At 48.5% G+C, this 21,637-nt stretch overlaps 1 protein-coding gene across 2 annotated transcripts in view; it reads right to left on the bottom strand.

The window, feature by feature from the left end:
* The window catches only part of idua (alpha-L-iduronidase), a 328,554-nt gene that overhangs the window by 24,932 nt on the left and 281,985 nt on the right, over positions 1-21,637 (bottom strand). For both annotated transcript variants that reach the window (XM_038792331.1, XM_038792332.1), the window contains exons 8-9: positions 8,345-8,561; positions 1,667-1,879 (exon numbers count right to left, since the gene is read on the bottom strand). In XM_038792331.1, coding sequence (XP_038648259.1) covers positions 1,667-1,879; positions 8,345-8,561 — 430 coding nt within the window. The remainder of the gene's footprint in view (positions 1-1,666; positions 1,880-8,344; positions 8,562-21,637) is intronic.

The following is a 21,637-nucleotide window of genomic DNA, read 5'->3' as shown; positions in this document are numbered from 1 at the left end:
CACCAGGTTCCCCATATCATAGAATTTACAGTGCAGAAGGAGGCCATTCAGCCCATCGAGTCTGCACCGGCTCTTGGAAAGAGCACCCTACCCAAGGTCAACACCTCCACCCTATCCCCATAACCCACTAACCCCACCCAACACTAAGGGCAATTTTGGACACGAAGGGCAATTTATCATGGCCAATCCACCTAACCTGCACATCTTTGGACTGTGGGAGGAAACCGGAGCACCCAGAGGAAACCCACGCACACACGGGGAGGATGTGCAGACTCCGCACAGACAGTGACCCAAGCCGGAATCGAACCTGGGACCCTGGAGCTGTGAAGCGATTGTGCTATACACAAGGCTACCGTGCTGCCCTTTATGTCATGGGAACGTCCTGCAGCTGGTAAAAGGTCAGCCGAGGTGCAGGAGCCCTGAGGTTGGGTGGGTTGCCTAACACCTACCCTGCTGCTGGTCAAATTCCAGTTAAGGCAGGTAGGAGACAAGCACAGCACCCTCACAATGCCTTCCACTTTTATGCCCTGCCTATCTGTCATTCTGGTCCCTATGGTTGGATAGTGGGATAAAATTCCAGAATTTGTTACTACAGCTATCAAAAAATTATGATATCAACAGACCTGCAAACCTCACATTAACTTTATTTTTATTTCTCAGGTAACCTTCCAGTATCTTTAAGCCCCAGTATGGTAGAAATTGGTTGGCACTGTATGATTTTTGGAAATCGAATGGTTATAGAAGGAGGCAGTCTGGCCAGTATGTGTTTGCTGGCTCTCTGCAAGAGCAATTCAGAAAGTCACATTCCCTGTAATATTTTCCTCCAGCTAATTTTCCAATTTCATTTGAAAACTACGATTGAACCTGCCTCCACCACATTCTCTGGCAGTGCATTTCAGACCCTAAATTCACACTGTGTAAAAAAGGTTTTTGCTGATCTTGCCTTTACTTAATTTGCTATTCATTTTAAATCAGCATTCGCTGGTTCTCGACCTTTCTGTCAATGGGAACAATTTCTCCCAATCTATCTATCTAGACCTCTCATGATTTTGATGTACACTCTAACATAGTGCACTCTATGTTATTTAGACCTTTTTGTATGTACTTTATTTCTAATAAGGGGCAGCACAGTAGTTAGCACTGCTGCCTCACAGTGCCAGGGAACTGGATTCTACTCCGACCTCGGGTGACTGTGTGGAGTTTGCACTTTCTCCCCATGTCTACTGGGTTTCCTCCAGGTGCTCTGGTTTCTTCCCACAGTTCAAAGATATGCAGGTTAGGTGGATTGGCTATGCTAAATTGCCCATTAGTGTCCAAAGGTTGGGTGGGGTTATGGGGATAAGGCGGGGGTATTGGGCCTAGGTGGGGTGATCTTTCGAAGAGTTGGTGCAGGGTTGGTGTGCCGAATGGCCTCCTTCTGCACTACAGGGATTCTACTTCTTAATACTCCTTAGTAATCAATCATCTGACAAATTAGTTTGAGCCTTACCCACAGCACTGGTTAACCTGCCCACAAAAATATTGGTCCCAACTCGGTTTTGGTGCAATCCATCCAACTTGAACAGGTCTCATCTGCCACAGAACTTAAAATAAAAACTCCATTTTAAAACATTTGGGTTTAATAGATCTTACTTAGCATAGCTAACATTCCAACAACTACATTTACCTTCTTTGGTGGGAAAATTGGTCAGGTTGACAGTCACAAGGGTAATATCTGAAGATGTCCGATTGTCATCACTGTTATAAATTATTATAGCAGATTGCCAGCTGTCAGAGGCATGAGAATTTGAAGGTTCATGAATACTTGCAATTGCTCCCAAAGTGCTATTTTCTGAAGCATCATCATTGAGCATTATTTCTACTTCAAGTTGTTTCTCACCTATATGTGGAACAGAAAGTAATAAGGAAGGAACTAATTATTTTACTATTCAGATGTTAGAACTGATAAAAATTAGTTAATCAGAACATAAAAATATTCATAGGGCATCTTAATGGAAATGCTGCGAATTTAAAATAAGTTCAATACTTTCCATGACTTCACCCAGTTCTAGCGGTACTTCCAGGCCCCGTCTCGTATATTCCCCCATGACGAGCATGTCCAGTCCATGGAGGAACTGCTTCATCTTCGAGTCCCCTTCCAGTGGCTCGGAGGTGTACAGCTCCCGGTAGAAGGTTGCAAAGGCATTGTTGACCTGCTGTGGCTTTGCAACTAGCTTGCCGCACCAGTCTTTAACCTCACTTGTATTATCAACCTGACATACATCATACACCTGCCTTTTTAACTTTATCTTACTCTCTTTCTTTCTCAACATTCAGCAAACAGTCGAGGTACATTCATGGGAATACACCTCGACTGTCACCAAAATCTTCTCTTTAATGGTAGCCCGCTGTTTTGTTACAATATTACTGCCAATTTTTGATGCCTATTGACCTGGGTCGAATTCATCCTCACTCCACTGAAATTGGCCCTCCTCCAATTTAGAATTGTTACTTTAGATTGCTAACCTAAATCTCATTATATTAGAGAGGGTTGAAATAGAGTAAAACAAGGCAATCGGCTCAGTGCGTCGGCATTCGCTATCTGGGTTCCTGGATGGTGCTCCAGAAAATACTCTTAGGCAGCGAGCAACAAAGTCCAGCGCTGTATCCGTGAGGAAGCAATGGGCGGTATTGGTTTATCCTCTCGGAAAAGTCCTAGCAGAGGCTTATGATCAGTCACGATAGTGAAGTGGTGGCCACACATTCTGGTGGAAGCGTTTCACTGCAAAGACAAGGCAATCGGCTCAGTGCGTCGGCATTCGCTATCTGGGTTCCTGGATGGTGCTCCAGAAAATACTCGTCGGCAGTGAGCAACAAAGCCCAACGCTGGATCCATGCGGAAGCAAAGACCACCGCCAGGCCCTCCTTCTCAATCTGCGAGTACTTCTTTTCCGCTGAAGTCAATGTGCGGGAGGCCAAAGCTATCGGCCGCTCGGCCCTGTTCTCCATCTTGTGGGACAGGACGGCCCCAATACCATCCGGGGATGCATCACACGTGATGAGCAAAGGCTTTCTAGAATCATAGTCGGTTAGACAACGACAATTGTTGTTTTACCTGCTGGAAAGTGGTTTCTTGCGGTTGACCCCAAACCCAGGTGTGATTCTTCTTTAGCAGAAGGTGCAACTTAGTTGCCAGATTGGGGAGGAACTTCCCGTAATAGTTTACGAGGCTGAGGGAAGAACAAAGATGTGAAGTGTCAGTCGGGGCGGTGGCCTGTTGAATTGCGCGCACCTTCTCTGCGACGGGGTGCAACCCTTCGCGGTTCACCGATAACCAAGGTGGACTACTTCCTTCGCCTGAAAGACGTATTTTGTACGATGTAAACGGCCTCTGAAAAGTGTCGAAGGACAGCCTCCAAATTTTCCAAATGTTCCTGCTCTGACATCCCTGTAATCAAAATGTCGTCCAAGTAGACAGCGGCATGAGGTAAACCTCTCAAGATGCCCTCTATGACGCGTTGAAAAATAGCGCAGGCAGAGGATACCCCAAACGGCAACCGTGCATGTTCATACAGGCCCCGGTGCGTATTAATAGTTACATATGGCCGGGAGGCAGGCTCCAGCTCCAACTGTAGGTAGGCGTGACTCATATCTAATTTTGTGAACAAGAGTCCGCCTGCAAGCTTCGCGTAGAGATCCTCTATGCGAGGCATTGGATATCGGTTGAGCCGGGAGGCCGTATTCACTGTAAGTTTATAATTGCCACACAAGCGAATTGCGGAATCTGGCTTCATTACAGGTACAATTGGCGCTGCCCAGTCAACGAAATGGATGGGCCTGATAATACCCAAGGACTCCAAATGAGTGAGCTCCCCTTCTACCTTCTCGAGCAAGGCGTAAGGCACCGGGCGTGCCCGGAAATAGCGCGGCGTGGCTCCTGGTTCGACTTGAAAACGGGCTACGGCCCCTTTTATTTTCCCCAAACCGGGCTGGAATACATCTGGGTACTGTCCGAGTACCTCCGTCAACCCTCCAGAACCTGTTTGGAGGATGTATTGCCACTGCAGCCGCACCACGATAAGTGGGAAATGCCCCTCCTGGCGTCCATAAACAACAGGAGTCATCGTAGTTCCGGCAATGTCCAATGGTTTCCCCCGTGTAGGTGGCCAACCTGGCCTGTGTGTCAGTTAATGTAAGGGTCTATATACCCTGCTTGATACAGTCAAATGAGCTCTGGGCCATCACGGAGACCGCTGCGCCAGTGTCCAACACCATTTCAAGCGGGTGACCATTGACCCATACTGTCACCTTAATGGGGGCCACACAGGGAGCTGCCACACAATGCAGCTGCAGGCAGTCGTCCTCTAGCTCCACGTCCTCGGGAGTAGTCACCACAGGTTCATCCAAATGGAAGGTACGGCCCCTGGGCTGGCCCAAGTTTCCGTCGGAACGATGGCGTCTCTGGCGCCTCCAGGATCAGTGTCCGCGACTGGGTCGGCGCCCATAAGTCCGACACTGATATGGCTCCTCAACCATTGGTCTGGAGAAGGCTCCCTTCGGGGAGGAACGTCCGGTGGCCAGTGGCGTCGATCCAGACGCCGCCCCGCCCAAGGTACAGCGAGGTGCAGGGAGACGCTTTTGGACGGAAGGGGTTGCGCCCCAAGGCGTGCACCTCCACTCCCTGTAGCTCCTGCACTCCCCGTTCTGCACTCTCTCGGGACAATACTATTTGAATGGCCTGTTGAAAAGTCAATGTTGGCTCAGCTAACAACTTTCTCTGGGTGGCTGCATTGTTAATACCGCAAACCAAACGGTTGCATAACATTTCTGACAAGGTCTCACCATAGTCACAGTACTCCATAATCGTGTGTACCCTGGATAGAAACTCTGCAAGGGATTCTCCCGAGGTCCTCTCAGCGGTATTAAACCGCTAACGCTGGACTATTGTGGATGGGGTTGGGTTAAAATGTTGCCCCACTAAGTTCACAAGTTCATCAAACACCTTGGTGTCCAGCGCAGCTGGGTACGTAAGGTTCCTAATCCCCCAAAACGTATGCGGGCCGCAAGCGGTGAGCAAAATGACCACCTGACGCTCGATTTCGGTGATGTTGTTTGCCCGGAAATAGTAACGCATCCGTTGCGTACTGGTTCCAGCTTTCCAGCGCAGCATCAAAAAGATCCAAACGTCCATAAAGAGGCATGGTGTAGCTGAAAGAAAACTTCCAAACTGTATCCAACAAAAATCCAGGGAGGTGGCTTCAGCAGCTTAGACAGCTAACTCTCTAACACTCGTTGCATTTTGTGAGGGCCACAAAGAATCCAGCACGAGTTGAAGGATAGAAATAAATAACATTTATTTACAATAACATATATATATATATATATACACAACAGCAGCAGCAACTCCCTTGCTGCTCACTCCTCTCTAGCTGGTTCCAAACTGGCCAGCTCTATTTATGCAGGGAATCTGATAATGATTTCTCTTCCACCCTCATTGGGGAAGCTCATACTCCCTAAGGATTGTGGGATTGCCATTAGTCCCCAGTCAGTGGTAAGCAGGCAGGTTATAACAATAAGGTACCTGAAAAGTTGCCAGTACCCGATGTAGAGAAGTTACTTGGTACAGATGGATGCATCTGAGTTTACGAAGGGAAAGAAGGGGGGGAAATTCCAGACATTCTGGCCCATTATCTTTCAAAGCTCCTCAAATATGATAACAATGTCAAAAGACAAATAATCTCAGAAGTTTTTTGTTTTGTGTAATGCTGACTACCCTTGGTGACACTCTCTGACCTCCCCTTCTATTTGCAAATAAAGAGATGTGACTTCAATCCACGACAGCACGCCAGTGCATCAGCAATATGTGCCCCTAAATGATTGTGTCAATGGTCATCACTCAAAAGAACAAATCAGAACCAAATTAATACACCTTTCAATGTATGACTGTAACCTCCATAATCAACTCAGTGTCATGTCTATTTTAAAACAGTGTACTAAAATTGTACAATCACTTCTCTTTCCTTCCACTAGGTGGCCACACATATCATCCAATTACCTATTCTACAATTCTGTCCAAGTGCCACCAGAGGGCTAGCAATTTTCATTTATTTATTCATTTTATGTGAGTGTTGCTAGCAAGGCAACAGTCAGAATATATTGGATGTTTACCTCGCCATGTTTTTCAGATGTAATGGGACTGGCATCTTGATCCTGTGATAAAGACATGGCTAGCTGCACCTCTGGAGGGTATTCCTGGGCAGCCTAGTCTTAACTCCCACATTCCACTGGCATAGTTCTCTGAGGGAAAAGCCAAGAAGCCTAAGATTGCAGTGTTGGGTTGGTGAACTCCAGCCCTGCCATTCCACTGTCCCTGGATCTATTACCCAATAATCAACAGGATGACTGGTCTGAGGGTATCAATTCTGAAAGCCATAAGACTTAACACTTACTATGGTTTTGAAATCACATTGCATTCTGTACTTCATTCTGCCCCAACTGTTTGTAGAATTGCAGCCTGTGCAGATGGGAGACACTGGCTGATCCTTGGCTGCTGCAGGTTGTACCAGGAAGGAAGAGAAAACCTCTTGTGATGTACATTTATTTTCACCATAGCCTGAGTAAGGCCGTTTTGGCATCATAGTAGGCATCATTTTGCTTCTTCAGTATGCAGATTTATTCTGGACTTAAAAGTAAAGCCGCACTTGCACTGTACAACAAAGTGTCCCATCCTGGGACTAACGGAGCTCCAGGTCCAGGTCTGGAATGGTATTCAAAGGGTTCGGTAACAAATCCGGCTGGGTGGGCCTCTGCCCGTTAACGTGGGAACTCGTACTCCACAAGCCCCACGGGAAGATTGATAAATTATTCTCTGTGGTCCAAGTGAGGATTATCATAATAAAGAAGCTTTTTGAGCGAGATGAGATTCAAACAGGGTTCTTTTCTTCATAGGTTCCATCTGTTCCTCCCACCCCCACACCATAATATGCTGCCCAATAATGAAATGTGTGTTGAATTGACTATCAGCAGTCTTGTGTCAAACAAAGAGCATGGCATAGTTTAATTAAATACGTAATTAAAATTATTAAAACTGGAAGAGGTGGCTACTTTCATCAGTATGTGGCAACAAAATTCTATCTGGAAAGTAAATGATCAGAAAAAATTATGTTCACTCATGAGAAGTGGAAGCACTGTGAAACTCTAGGTACTACATAAGTAAGCACACTAAGCACACATGGTGGAGTTCATTTTAACATTTGGCATAAAATGGGACGACGGTGTGTGAAGTTCACCCGCCTGCCTTTGCTGCTGTGAGATCCGAGCCATATTCAGACCTGGTGTCATTTACATTAAACTGTCGAACTGCATTCTCTGAACCAATCCTCTAATTGAGGTGGGAGGCAATCCAGCGATCCCCAGGGGCTAGGGTTAGCATTTCTGGTTCTGCTGTGCCACCATCCCTAAACATGAAAATGTTTTTTGAACGGCTCCAAGTGAGACAAACATTTATTGATTTACATGTGAAAAGTGTTCTTCCTGCTGAGCCAGATTGGTAAACTGGTTGCTCAACTGGAGCCTCCATATAGATGGCTGCTGTAATTAATCAAACACCATTTTCAAACCAGTATTGTCCATTTATGCTGAAAAACTAGTTAAAGTTTCCCTGCATAGGGAAGTACGCAAATCACATGTCAAACATCACTTGATCACCTGGCTAATTCCTCTTTTATTGTATAGATCAAGGTAATAAATGGCATTTGGGCTCGGCTGCCATTCTGGAATATCACTCAAAACTCATAAACCATCAGATTTCATTGAGGTGCACACAACTTAGGGCTAGGTTTAAAACTGCCACTGTTTTAAAATTCAAAATCACCACACAGCTGCCTGAAAATTGGCAATGGTTATGTAAAATTCAAGTGCATTGCCTTATTAGTAAGTACGGTAGCACAGTGGATAGTACTGTTGCATCATAGCTCCAGGGTCCCAGGTTCGATTCCTGGCTTGGGTCACTGTCTGTGTGGATTCTGCACATTTTCCCTGTGTCTGTGTGGGTTTCCTCTGGGTGCCCCAGTTTCCTCCCACAAGTCCTGAAAGACGTGATGTTAGGTGATTTGGACATTCTGAATTCTCCCTCTGTGTACCCGAACAGGTGCCGGAATGTGGCGACTAGGGGCTTTTCACAGTAACTTCATTGCAGTGTTAATGTAAGCCTACTTGTGACAATAAAGATTATTATCTTATTGGTTGGATTGATCTTTAGATGCAAAACCCAAAAAAATTTGATGTTATCGCTTTTACTATTTACTCATTTCGAAGGAAGATCCATTTGAACAAAAGTTGCAACGGTGATAAAAAATGTACTTACCTAACAAAGCCAACAATCCCATTATAGTGAGCACTGGTTTGCGAACCATTTGCACATGTGGAGGATTTGTATTATTCATCTGAAACCTTGCAGTCAGAGTTCTCTGCGTAAAGTAATTTGGGTAGTAGTTCAGGAAGCCATTATCATTGCTAAGCAATGTAAAATTGATCTTATTCTGTGGATTCGAAATCAGCAGATTCTGATGTTGTGCTATTACCTAGCAGAAAACGAGAGAAAACATTAAATCAATTTTAGTAACTAGATGGAATTTTAACTGTAGCAGCAATAATTAATTAGGAATGGAAAATGGTGTAAACCGAGTAAGGGATTCCTTAGAAAGCAAATCTAGAGACCATTTTGCGTGTTTTTTTCTTTTCTATACATTTGTCATGCCATTTCTTTTAGATGGTACGGTGCAGGTAACTGCCTTTTTAAACTTAATTAACAATTTGTACACCTACTTGGATTGTGCTTTAACAGATGGTTTGTGCCACTGTCATGTACCCCGTGACTTAAAAAAGTGCCACATCTAGACAGAAGTGTATTTGAGGCTATTAATAAAAATGAGGATTCCAAAGGTAATTTGAAAATAAATTTTAATTTGTTGCTATGCTTACTTAGTCCATAGAATCCCTACAGTGCAGAAGTAGGCCACTCAGTCCATCAGGTCTACACCGACCCTTTTAAAGAGCAATCTATCTTGGCCCACTCCCCTACCCCATCCCTGACACTCCACCCAACCTGCACATCATTGGACACTAAGGAGCAATTTCACATGGCCAGTCCACCTGGCCTGCACATTTTTGGACTGTGGAGGAAACTGGAGCCTCTGGACAAAACCCACTCAGACACGAGGAGAAATTGCAAACTCCACACAGTCAATTACAGTCACAGACAAAGTTTCTAAAATCAGGAGTGTTTCCCTTCCGCTAAAACATCTATGGGTTGAATTTCATACTTGCAAATTGGGGACCTCATTCCCCCATGCATGTGTAAAATCTGGCATGTTGACATCAGGTTGCCGATAATGCAAACGTTGGTGGGCGCCATAATCAGCAGCTCACCGGCATTCTTTAAAAGCTAATTAATAAGCTATTAAACAAGACAACTGTGGTAATACCACTGTATATATATGTGTGTGCCTCTATTAGGGGATGTACAATAGTACCTGCTATTACAGGTTTGTCAGTAAGCCCCTGCATAGTTTGTCGGTAAGCCCCTGCCGGCTAGCTCCACCCTCAGGGAGCAGTATAAATATCCATGAGGTCTCCTGAGCTGCCATTTTACAGCTCCACTTGAGGGAATAACATCTCACAGTAATAAAGCCTCTTTTGTACCATTTCGTGTTTCTGGCAATTGTTAGCGCATCAACAACATATTTGAATTTTACATTGCCTGTGCCATTTTTCAGTGAGCAATGTGAAAAAACCTTTGGAGGGAGTCATATTAGGTATGAGAATGTGTTGCAAGAGGAGATATAAAAGCTTAACCTGGAACTATGGCTGCATTCTGCAGAAAACTCTGATACTGAAGGTAGGAGAGTTTCACAGTTGTGTAACTTTGATTTATCATATATACTCGAGTATATACTCGAGGAATAGTTCATCTTGTACAAATGTCGACCCCCAACCTTTGGCCAAAAATGTTTCAGTTTTTCTCATATTGTACAGTGAGAAGTATTTTTTTGCGAGCAGCTCAAACAGATCATTTAGTACATGAAAATAAAATAAAAAGAAAACTCATAATAGGTACACAATCGTATGTCGGCATATGGGCACGGTGGCACAGTGGTTAGTGTTATGTTCCGTGTTATGGCAGTGGTGAAGATCAACACAGCACATCTAGTTCCTTGACTAGTAAGATAATTTATTAACAAGATTAACAATTGGAAAGATAACTAACGAGCTATAATACAAACGGTAACTAATAAGTGAATTCAGTGAATTCTCCTGGAGCTACTTCTAGTGCGACTGTCCTCGAATTCGACTCACTACCGACTGCGGAATCTCTCAAGTCACATGGTGGATCTCTATCGCCACCTGCTGGTGGGAGGTTGTACCAGTAACTTGATAAAACTATATACATTGATGTGCACATGCATATCACCACAGTTAGCACTGCTGCCTTACAGCGCAAGAGTTCAATTCCAGCCTTGAGTGATTGTCTTTGTGGAGTTTGTACTTTCTCCCCATGTTTATGAGTTTTGCCCAGGTGCTCCGGTTTCCTCCCACGTTCAGGGTATTCTTTCCAAGGGTCGGTGCAGACTCGGTGGATTGAATGGCCTCCTTCTGTACTGTAGAGATTCTATGATTCTATGTATAAGTCAACCCCCAACTTTTCACCCAAGGTACTTAATTTTCCATATGCCTTATGCCAGTTTTCAGTTTTAGGAGTGGATGTGGGCCACAATCTAATGAGTATTTTTCACAATTGGTCTTTTCTCAATAAAACAGTCAGGAATGGAGAACCTGGGACAGCAGTTCCCTGAAGTCAGAAACATGACAACAACTGTTGAGACAGAGTCATTATTTGGCATTTCCGAACAGATTTCAACCCCTTGAAAATATTACTCATGTATAATTGACCCTTAACTTTTTCCCTAAAACTTTGATCTCAAAACCCCAACTTTTACGGGAGTATATTATGATCTGGCAGATGTTAATTTCCACGCAAACAAAATCCCAAATGGAAGCTTAAAACATTTGTTTTTAAATAAATTTAAAGTACCCAATTCTTTTTTCCAATTTAAAAAAAAAATTTGTTTTTATTAAAGCTTTTTTCAAACAGAATTTATTACATAACCAATAACAGAAAAATAAAAGGAATATATTTAACAAAACTAGGTGGCTGTTATCATTATTCAAAAAGAGAATATTCTTTTTTCCAATTAAGGGGCAATCCACCGACCCTGCGCATCTTTGGGTTGTGGGGGTGAGCCCTACGCAAACACGGGGAGAATGTGCAAACTGCACACAGACAGTGACCCAGGGCCGGGATCAAACCCAGGTCCTCAGCGCCCTGAGGCACACAGACAGTGACCCAGGGCCAGGATCGAACCCAGGTCCTCAGTGCCCTGAGGCAGCAGTGCTAACCACTGCGCCACCGTGCCACCTTATCCCAAAGGGAAACTTAACATAACTCTATTTCTTTTGTATTTTGACCATGAGAAGATACGTTTACTGAATTCAGAAGCCACAAATTCCTGTACCACTTTTGGATTTTAAACATTAAATTAAAACATTTATTAACAAAAGATAAGAAAACTTAAGCACGCAACATTACATTAACACAGTTCAAATTAGTCTTACAGAACATTTCCCCAAAAGGACTTCCTACTTGATTGGACTCACAAGTGCACACCCCTTTAGGCAACAATCTGTCATATTTAGCTATACAAATCCAGTAATATTACCACAAGGCAAACCTGCAGATGCAGTAGGAAAGGTATATTACAGAACTTCTAACTCACTCTTCCACTCTGCTATGGAAATTCAAGAAACTTCAAAACCCCAGACTGCCTTATTGTAACCTCACAACATTTCTGGCTTTACTGTCTAGCTGATTTCACTTTGCGACTTCACAACACTTCTCCCAGCACAGAGCAGCGCCCCAGGAGCTCTCATATAGCCTCTCCCAAACATAGCTTCCAAACTTTCCATAAGTAATCTTGTTGCTTTTTCATCTTAATTTCATTCCTTGAAACTCAACATTCCTGTGGTGATATGATTTGCATAGCTGTCTGCCATTGGGGCAGAACACCGGCTTACCATTGGCCCTGGTCGGTCATGTGCCTCTCGACCGGTTGGTCGAGAGGCTGAGTTAACCACGCCTCCATTGCCGAGGTATAAATAGTCAAACGCCCGGCGGTCGTCCATTTTATTGTAGATGACCGCAGGGCTATGTTCTAGTTTATTAAAGCCTGACTTCTGTAAAGCAACTCGTCTCTCGTACAATTGATGGCCCATCAATTTAATAAACTACAACTTTGAAGATGGAGTTCCGGTTCAAGCCCGAATGCCTCCGCATCAGCCCGCAAACTCCGAACTCTGCAGAACTTTTCCAACTTTGGCTGACATGCCTCGAAGAATACCTGGAATCTACAACCACCCCCCCCCCACCGTGGCACAGAAGCTGCACGTCCTCCATTCCAGCGTGGGTATCGACACCTACGCAATAATGAAAGAAGAAAAGGATTATGATGAAGCAACATTAAAGCTAAAGGGACAATTCATTAAACCAGTCAACAGGGTATTCGCCCGACATCTGCTGGCCACCAGACAACAGCTCCCCGGTGAGTCATTAAACCAATATTACCAGGCCCTCGCTACCCTGGGGAGGAATTGCTCCTGCGTCGCAGTCTCAGCTACGGAGCACATGGAACTACTGATCAGAGACGCTTACGTGGCTGTGATGCAGTCCCCCGCTATCCGCCAGCGGATACTGGAGAGAGACGACCTCAGCTTAACTGAGGCACTGACTCTCTCCTCCTCCCTGGAGGTCGCCGATCAAAACGCCCGCGCCTATTTCCCCAGCCAGGCCTCCTGGCAAGCTTCCCAACCCCCATCCGCTGCTCCCGACCTCCCTCAGGTCTGTGCCGCGGGACGCCCCGACAAGTCCACGGGGCCCCGCTGCTACTTTTGCGGGTTCGCGAAACACCCTCGCCCGCGCTGCCACTCCGCCCTCTGTAAGAGCTGCGGGAAGAAGGGCCACTTCTCCACGGTCTGCCAGGCCAGAACGGTGGCTGCGCCTCTTCTGGACTCTCCCCCCTGCCCCCGGGCCCCTGCGACCGGCCTGTGCGCCTCTCTCTCCCCTCCGGGCCCTCCCAGTCCCCTCCTAGCCACCGCGCAACACTCTCCTCCCCGCCCCCAGGCCCCCGCGCCTGGCCTGCTCACCTCTCTCCCTCCTCCGGGGCCGCTCCTGGCGCACCGCGCTCCTCCCAGCTCGCGCCCCGGCGGCCCACCTGCGCGCCTCTCCGGGCCCTCCCGGTCCCTTCCTGACCGCCGCGCGAGTCTCCCTGCCCCGCCCCGCCCCCCGGGCCCCGACCTGCGCGCCTCTCCGGGCCCTCCCGGTCCCTGCCTGACCGCCACGCGAGTCTTCCCCCCCCCCACCCACCCCCGGGCCCCCACGCCTGGCCTACTTGTTTCCCTCACTCCTCCGGGGCCGCTCCTCCCAAACCGCCGCCCCCTGGCCCCGGCACCCGACCTGCACGCCTCTCCGGGCCCTCCCGGTCCCTTCCTACCCGCCGCGCGAATCTTCTCCCCCGCCCCCGGGCCCCCACGCCCGGCCTGCGCGCCTCACCGCCCCCGCTCGCAGCCGCTCCACTCGGCTCGCCGGCACCGCTAGCCCCGCCCCCAGCGACCACAAGGGCCCCATAGGCGGCTCCATCTTCGGGCGCCGACTCCACGTGCGGATCCTGGGCGCCGCCATCTTGGGGCGCCGACTCCACGTGCGGGTCCTGAGTGCCGCCATCATGGGGCGCCGACTCCACGTGCAGGTCCTACTCCACGTGCGGGTCCTGGGCGCTGCCATCTTGGGACCCCGACTCCACGTGCTGGTCCTGGGTGCTGCCATCTTGGGATCCCGACTCCACGTGCGGATCCTGGCCACCGCCTTCCGGGACTGGCACACAAGGTTCTTCCAGCATCGACCCGGACGGCGACGACGGATACGGATTTTCTCCACGGCTGGCGGCCATTCAGCTCGACCAGTCACATCCACGCACGCTCGCCAAAACGACAACGCTGATCCACTTCAACGGCCACGAGACGGGCTGCCTGCTGGACTCCGGGAGCACGGAAAACTTCGTTCACCCTGACACGGTAAGGCGCTGTGCGCTCCCTGTCCATCCAGTAGAACACAAAATCGGGTTAGCCTCAGGTTCGCACTCCGTCCGCATCACTGGGTGCTGCATTGCGGACCTCACAGTCCTGAGGAAGGTTTTTTAAAATTATAAATTCCTTGTCCTCCCTGACCTTTGCGCACCGGCACTCCTAGGACTGGACTTCCAGTGCAACCTGAAGAGCTTGACCTTACAATTCGGCGGCCCTATACCCCCCCTCACTGTCTGCAACCTCACATCCCTCAAAGTGGACCCCCCCCTCCTTGTTTGCTAATCTCACCCCCGATTGCAAACCCGTCGCGACACGGAGCAGACGGTACAGCGCTCGGGACCGGTCCTTCATCAGGTCTGAGGTCCAGAGGCTGCTGACGGAAGGGGTCATCGAGGCCAGCAACAGTCCCTGGCGAGCCCAAGTGCTGGTGGTCCGGACTGGTGAGAAAAACCGGATGGTCATCGACTACAGCCAGACCATCAACCGGTTTACGCAACTGGACGTGTATCCTCTCCCCCGTATTTCCACCATGGTAAACGAGATCGCGAAATACAAGGTCTTCTCCACTGTGGACCTTAAGTCCGCTTACCACCAGCTCCCCATCCGCGCGAGTGACCGCAAATACACCGCGTTCGAGGCAGATGGGCGCCTCTACCACTTCCTTAGGGTTCCATTTGGTGTCACAAATGGGGTCTCGGTCTTCCAACGGGAGATGGACCAAATGGTCGACAAGTACGGATTACAGGCTACCTTCCCGTATCTTGATAATGTCACCATCTACGGCCACGACCAGCAGGACCATGACGCCAACCTCCAGCAATTCCTCCAAACCGCTACACTCCTTAACCTCACATACAATAAGGATAAGTGCGTGTTTAGCACCGACCGTCTAGCCATCCTCGGCTACGTGGTGCGGAAAGGAGTGATAGGCCCCGACCCCGAACGCATGCGCCCCCTAATGGAACTCCCTCTCCCCAATACCCCCAAATCCTTCAAACGCTGCCTGGGGTTCTTCGCATACTACGCCCAATGGGTTCCCAACTACGCTGACAAGGCCCGTCCCCTCATTCAAACCACGACCTTCCCGCCGTCGACAGAGGCCTGCCAGGCCTTTAGCCACATCAAAGCGGACATCGCAAAGGCCACGATGCGCGCCATCGACGAGTCCCTCCCCTTCCAGGTCGAGAGCGACGCATCAGAAGTAGCTCTGGCGGCCACCCTGAACCAAGCGGGCAGACCCGTGGCCTTCTTCTCCAGAACTCTCCAGGCTTCCGAACTCCGCCACTCCTCTGTGGAAAAGGAAGCCCAGGCCATAGTCGAAGCCGTGCGACATTGGAGGCACTATTTGGCCGGCAGGAGGTTTACCCTCCTCACAGACCAACGGTCAGAAGCCTTCATGTTTGATAATGCACAAAGGGGCAAGATCAAGAATGACAAGATCTTACGGTGGCGGATCGAGTTGTCCACGTACAACTATGAGATCTTGTATCGTCCTGGGAAGCTCAATGAGCCTCCTGATGCCCTGTCCCGCGGTACATGCGCCAGCGCGCAGATAGACCGCCTCCGCTCCCTCCACGCGGACCTCTGCCATCCAGGGGTGACCCGCCTCTACCATTTCATTAAGGCCCGCAACCTGCCTTTCTCCATCGCGGAAGTCAGGACAATAACCCGTGACTGCCACATCTACGCAGAGTGCAAACCGCACTTCTACCGCCCCGAGCGCGCGCACCTGATCAAAGCATCCCGCCCCTTCGAACGTCTCAGCATTGACTTCAAGGGGCCCCTTCCCTCTAACAACCGCAACATTGGCGGTAATTGATGAATTCTCCCGCTTCCCCTTCGCCATTCCCTGCCCCGACATGACCACATGGACCGTCATTAAGGCACTCCTCTCCGTCTTCTCCCTGTTCGGCTACCCCACGTACATTCACAGCGATCGGGGGTCCTCCTTTATGAGCGACGAGCTGCGTCAGTTCCTGCTCAACAGGGGCATTGCCTCTAGCAGGACGACCAGCTATAACCCCCAGGGTAACGGACAGGTCGAGCGGGAGAATGGTACCATCTGGAAGACCATACTACTGGCCCTCCAGTCCAGAGATCTCCCTATTTCCCGATGGCAAGAGGTGATCCCCGATGCCCTACATTCTATCCGCTCACTCCTCTGTACCGCAACTAATCAGACACCTCATGAACGTCTTCTTGTTTTCCCCAGGAAGTCATCCTCCGGATCCCCTCTCCCGACGTGGCTGGTCACCCCCGGACCCATCTTGCTCCGGAAGCATGTGCGGGTGCACAAGTCCGACCCGTTAGTGGAACAAGTCCAGTTACTCCACGCTAACCCGCAGTACGCGTATGTGGAGTACCCCGACGGTCGACAGGACACGGTCTCCCTCAGGGACCTGGCACCCGCCGGCGTGCGGTCTCCCCCCTCCACCACAGACCCCCCCCCTGTTTTTCCCCCCCCCAGCGCCCCACTCAGGTTCCCCCTTCCCCATCCATGGCATCTCCACAGCCAGCTCGGGTGACGGAGACTGTTCAAGGACCATCGCTCCCGGACTCCAGGACGTCAGCGGAACCACCACCATTGGCCGACCTGACGTCAACTCCTCCACTGCGGCGGTCTGCCAGAACGTCACAGGCCACAAAAAGACTGATCGAATCGTTCTAAATTTCGACAGCTCCATGGACCTTTGTGTACATACCGCTTCTTGGCTGGGCCAGTGGGAAGCCCCCAAATTCGATAAAAGGAGAGAAAATTTTTATCCTCCCGGCTGCTACTCATATCACCAGTTCTCTCCCCCCACCCCCCCACCCCGGCTCTTGTTCATACCCCCCCCCCCGCCCCGGCTTCCTTCTCCGCAAGGGGTGAATGTGGTGATATGATTTGCATACCTGTCTGCCATTGGGGCAGAACACCGGCTTACCATTGGCCCTGGTCGGTCATGTGCCTCTCGACCGATTGGTCGAGGGGCTGAGTTAACCACGCCTCCATTGCCGAGGTATAAATAGTCAAACGCCCGGCGGTCGTCCATTTTATTGTAGATGACCGCAGGGCTATGTTCTAGTTTATTAAAGCCTGACTTTTGTAAAGCAACTCGTCTCTCGTACAATTGATGGCCCATCAATTCCCTAGAATATAAAAACTTTTTATGTTCTCCCTATTGCTTCCCGTTTCGGGTCAAATAAAATTTAATAACCTTGCCTTATTTGTTTATAACCTTTTCCAAGTTTATTCTACTTTGAAATTTAGCGACTCAACACAACAAACCATTATGATCTGCTACTACAAACTCAACTTGGCCATTTTTACTTGGCGTTTCCCATTTAGACTTCTTTGACGTTCTCAACCATGTAGAAAAACTGTCTTAGGGTGAATTAAATTAGACACATACACCAGACACACGCACCTGCTTCACGGAACACAGTAAACCCTAAAGATATTAAAAGTTACAAAATTATTTTTGACAATATATGGCAGCTTTGAGCTTAGGGCATTTTCTGAGGGAAGGGGTTACGCAGGAAGTGCTACAATTATGTTTGTGTGCTCCATAATTCGACCTTTAGATCGCTGACCTCCCCCCACTCCCCCTCCCCACGCCCACACACACCCCAGGGAAGCACATTGGCGCAGGTGGCTGCCTCACGGGGCCGAAGACCCAGGTTCGATCCTGGCCCCGGGACTGTCTGTGTGGAGTTTGCACATTCTCCCCGTATCTGTGTGGGTCTCACCCCCACAACCCCCCAAAAAGATGTGCAGGTTAGGTGGATTGGCCACGTTAAATTGCCCAATTGGAAAAAAATTAATTGGGCACTCTAAATTTTAAAAACATTTTGCTGACCCTATGTGAATGATACATTCTCCTCTTCCAGGACAGCATGGTAGCACAAGTTGATGACACTGTGGCTTCACAGCACCAGGGTCCCAGGTTCGATTCCTTGCTGGGCCACTGTCTGTGCGGAGTCTGCACGTTCTCCCCGTGTCTGCATGGGTTCCTCCGGGTGCTCCGGTTTCCTCCCACAAGTCCCAAAAGACGTGCTGACAGGTAATTTGAACATTCTGAATTCTCCCTCCATGTACCCGAACAGGCGGCGGAATGTGGCGACTAGGGGATTTTCACAGTAACTTCATTGTAAGCTACGTGTGACAATAAAGATTATTATTGTTATGCTTGGTTTTTCCCATCTCTCCATGGAAGTTCGCCTTGGAAGCCCAATTTGTGGTGCTGCCCGTCCAGCTTTGAGGTAGTTGGCTGACTTCCCACTGAGTGAGTATTAATTGACTGCAAGAAGACTTTAAAAGGAGGGGGTGGGAGTCAGCAAATTGCAGATTTCCCGATCAGATTCGCAACCACTGCCGAGAATCGTAAAATTCACCCCTGTAAGTAACAGATTATAGCAACCTTCTGACTATACAAGTGGCATCCCACACAAATGATGCACTTCTGGACACATAAGCACGGTAGCACAGTGGTTAGCACCTTTGCTTCACAATGCCAGGGTCCCAGGTTCAATTCCCGGCTTGGGTCACTGTCTGTGCGGAGTCTGCACGCTCCCCCCGTGTCTGCGTGGGTTTCGTCCGGGTGCTCCAGTTTCCTCACGCAAGTCCTGAAAGACGTGTTTGTTAGGTGATTTGGACATTCTGAATTCTCCCTCCGTGTAGCCAAACAGGCGCCAGAGTGTGGCGACTAGGGGATTTTCACAGTAACTTAATTGCAGTGTTAATGTCAGCCTATTTGTGACAATAATAATAATTATTATTAGTAAATGAACAATTGTAAAGAATATGAAACACATTTCCCAATAGGAAATTGGAAAAAATAGCATACCAACTGTTTTAGTTATTGGAATTTTCATAATCAATCAGAATTTAGATGATCACATTATCACAACGTTTAAGAAGTATTTAGATGAGCAGTTGCAATGCTTTAGCATACAAGGCTACGGGCCAAGTGCTGGAAAATGGGATTAGAATAGTTAGGTGCTTTTTGATGGCCAGTGTGGATGCGATGGGCCAAAAGGCCTCTTTCCGTGCTGTAAAACTCTTGATGTTAAATTATTTATTCTCTCCACAACAAATAAACCAGTTGCAATAAACATTACAAATGGGTCACATTATCGCTGAATATAGGTTTAGACTTAGAATGTACAGTGGTCTTCACAGTAATGACCTAATTGTAAAGTATTAATTTGGAATCGTGCTCCATTTTGTCAGAGATAACAGTCAATTTGGGCTTCAGTAAAAAATATATTTTTTCAGTAAAAGTTTACTTTGGCCAAAGAGTGAAAACAGATGTTAAATGGGTACTGTTCTAATAAGATATGACTTGATGCAAGTCTGGATTCAGCACACATTTTTGGTCCTAACTGCTGATTATCTTAATTTGAACTTGCCTGGAGATGCTAAACCAGACATCTGCAAATTTAATCAAGTGCTGATTAGGTGCAATTTTTGTGGAAAATTGTGGGATGCTTTGGCTGGCATAATGAACATGTATCAGGGACCGAGAGAAATAAAACACATATTCTGGGATGAAATACTCAAGGTTCTGATATATCCTATATTGACAGGTGGGAGGAACCACATTTCACCTTCCATAACCTGCTGTCCCTTTGCTCTGCCTGGCCACATGTACCACTCCTCCTGCAGACCAAGAGAGGACACCTGGCAAAGTGCTGATGATCAAGTGATATTCATGGTACACAAATTACAGGCAATGACCATCTTCAACAAAAGAGAATTTCATCATCTCCCCTTGACATTATAATAATTTGTATTATTGTCACAAGTAGGCTTACATTAACACTGCAATGAAGTTACTGTGAAAATCATTCAAAGGCATTATCGTCGCCCGCCATTAACATCTGGAGGTTACCCTTCACTGGACACTTAACAGGAGCAGCCACATAAGTACTGTGTTTTCAAGTTGCAAGTCAGAGGCTCGGAATTCTGTGACGTGTAACTCACCTCCTGACTCACTCCCCAAAGCCTGTCCACCATCTACAAAGCAAAGTCAGGAGTGTAATGGAATACTCTCCACTTGCCTGGGGAGGTGCTGCTCTAACAACATTCAAACATCATCCAGGACAAAGCAGTCGATGTGATCGAAACCCCATCTATCACCTGAAATATTAATTCCCTCCACCACCAGCACACAGTGGCATCAGTTTGTTCCACCTACGAGATGCAATGTAATTACTCACCAAGTCTCCTTCGACAGCACCTTCCAAATCTGCAGCCTCTGCGGTGAATGACTTGAAATTCCCCTTCAAGTCATTCACCGCCCTGATCTGGAACTATACTGGCATTCCTTCATCACTGCTGGACTAAATTTATGGAGCTCCCTCCCTAACAGCACTGAGTATATTCTCAAAAGCAATTTGAAATGGACAATACGCCCTTGCCACTCACATCTTAAGGTTGCCGCAGGCACCACACTCGCCAGTCCCCGCTAACAAGGTCAAGCAACACTTAAGCTGCACTTGCTCAGCCAACCCCAGCTAACTCAAAACAATTGCTCCGCATAGACCTTCCCCAAGATTTGGGGACGCTGACCTGGGGAAGCTGCTAGACACAGTAGAGGCTAGGAGGGATGTCCTGTTCCCCCGAGGGTCCAAAAGGGTTATCCATGGGGCAGCCAGTGCTGCCTGGGATGAGGTGGCAGTGAGCCCTTGGAGTGTGACCAGGAAGACTAGCCTCCAGTGCAGGAAGCAGGTAACTGACCTACACCGGGCAGCATGAGTGAGCCAGATACTACGGGCTCAGGAGCTATCACCGACAATGCGTGGCATCGAGGCCAACACTGCCAATGGTGATGGTGATGAGCACAGTGGAGGGCCTGGAGGACGATGTTGGCACCATTAGAGCATGTCCCAGTCACTGAGGAGCATCGCCGAGTGTGCCAACACGATGGTGCAGACCATGGGGAACCGCCAGGGTTGGCAGAGCCAGATGATGTAGGGGCAGCCGGGCTTGAACCAACTGCCCCTCAAGGTGAACCCCAGGGCCCTATGGGTACTGAGCACAAGGAGGTTGACTGCCAACCCGGACTCATCCCATGGAGTGGTGGCGGTTACCAGCATCTCCCAAGAGTTCCACCCCTCTGATGAGGTCGCATCTCACAGCCAGCACACTGTGCATGTGGCTCCGACAAGTGAGCCAGGGCCCTATGGCCTCAGAGCCCCCAGCGGACACCCTCCAGGGGTATCAAAGACCACAGGAAGAGGTTAGCAGCTGGTTGCCTCCACCCCGGATGTGCATCCTGGGGACACACCTAGATGTAGTGGCAGAGCTAGGAGGGCAAAGCAGATCGAGGATCACTGAGGGCATCCGGGAGGGCAGGTAGGGATTGAGGGGGTTGATGCCTCAGTATGATGCCTCTGTCATCTTCTTCCGTAATGCGGGCCGACCCCCAAACCCTTGGCCCATCTCTCCAGGCATCTCCCCCATCCTTCGACTGTGTAC

The sequence above is a fragment of the Scyliorhinus canicula genome, chromosome 3 (genome assembly GCF_902713615.1).
Source record: "Scyliorhinus canicula chromosome 3, sScyCan1.1, whole genome shotgun sequence".
NCBI classification, from domain to species: Eukaryota; Metazoa; Chordata; class Chondrichthyes; order Carcharhiniformes; family Scyliorhinidae; genus Scyliorhinus; species Scyliorhinus canicula.
The sequence above is the reverse complement of the archived record's forward strand: the minus strand, read 5'-3'. Positions and strand labels throughout refer to the sequence as shown.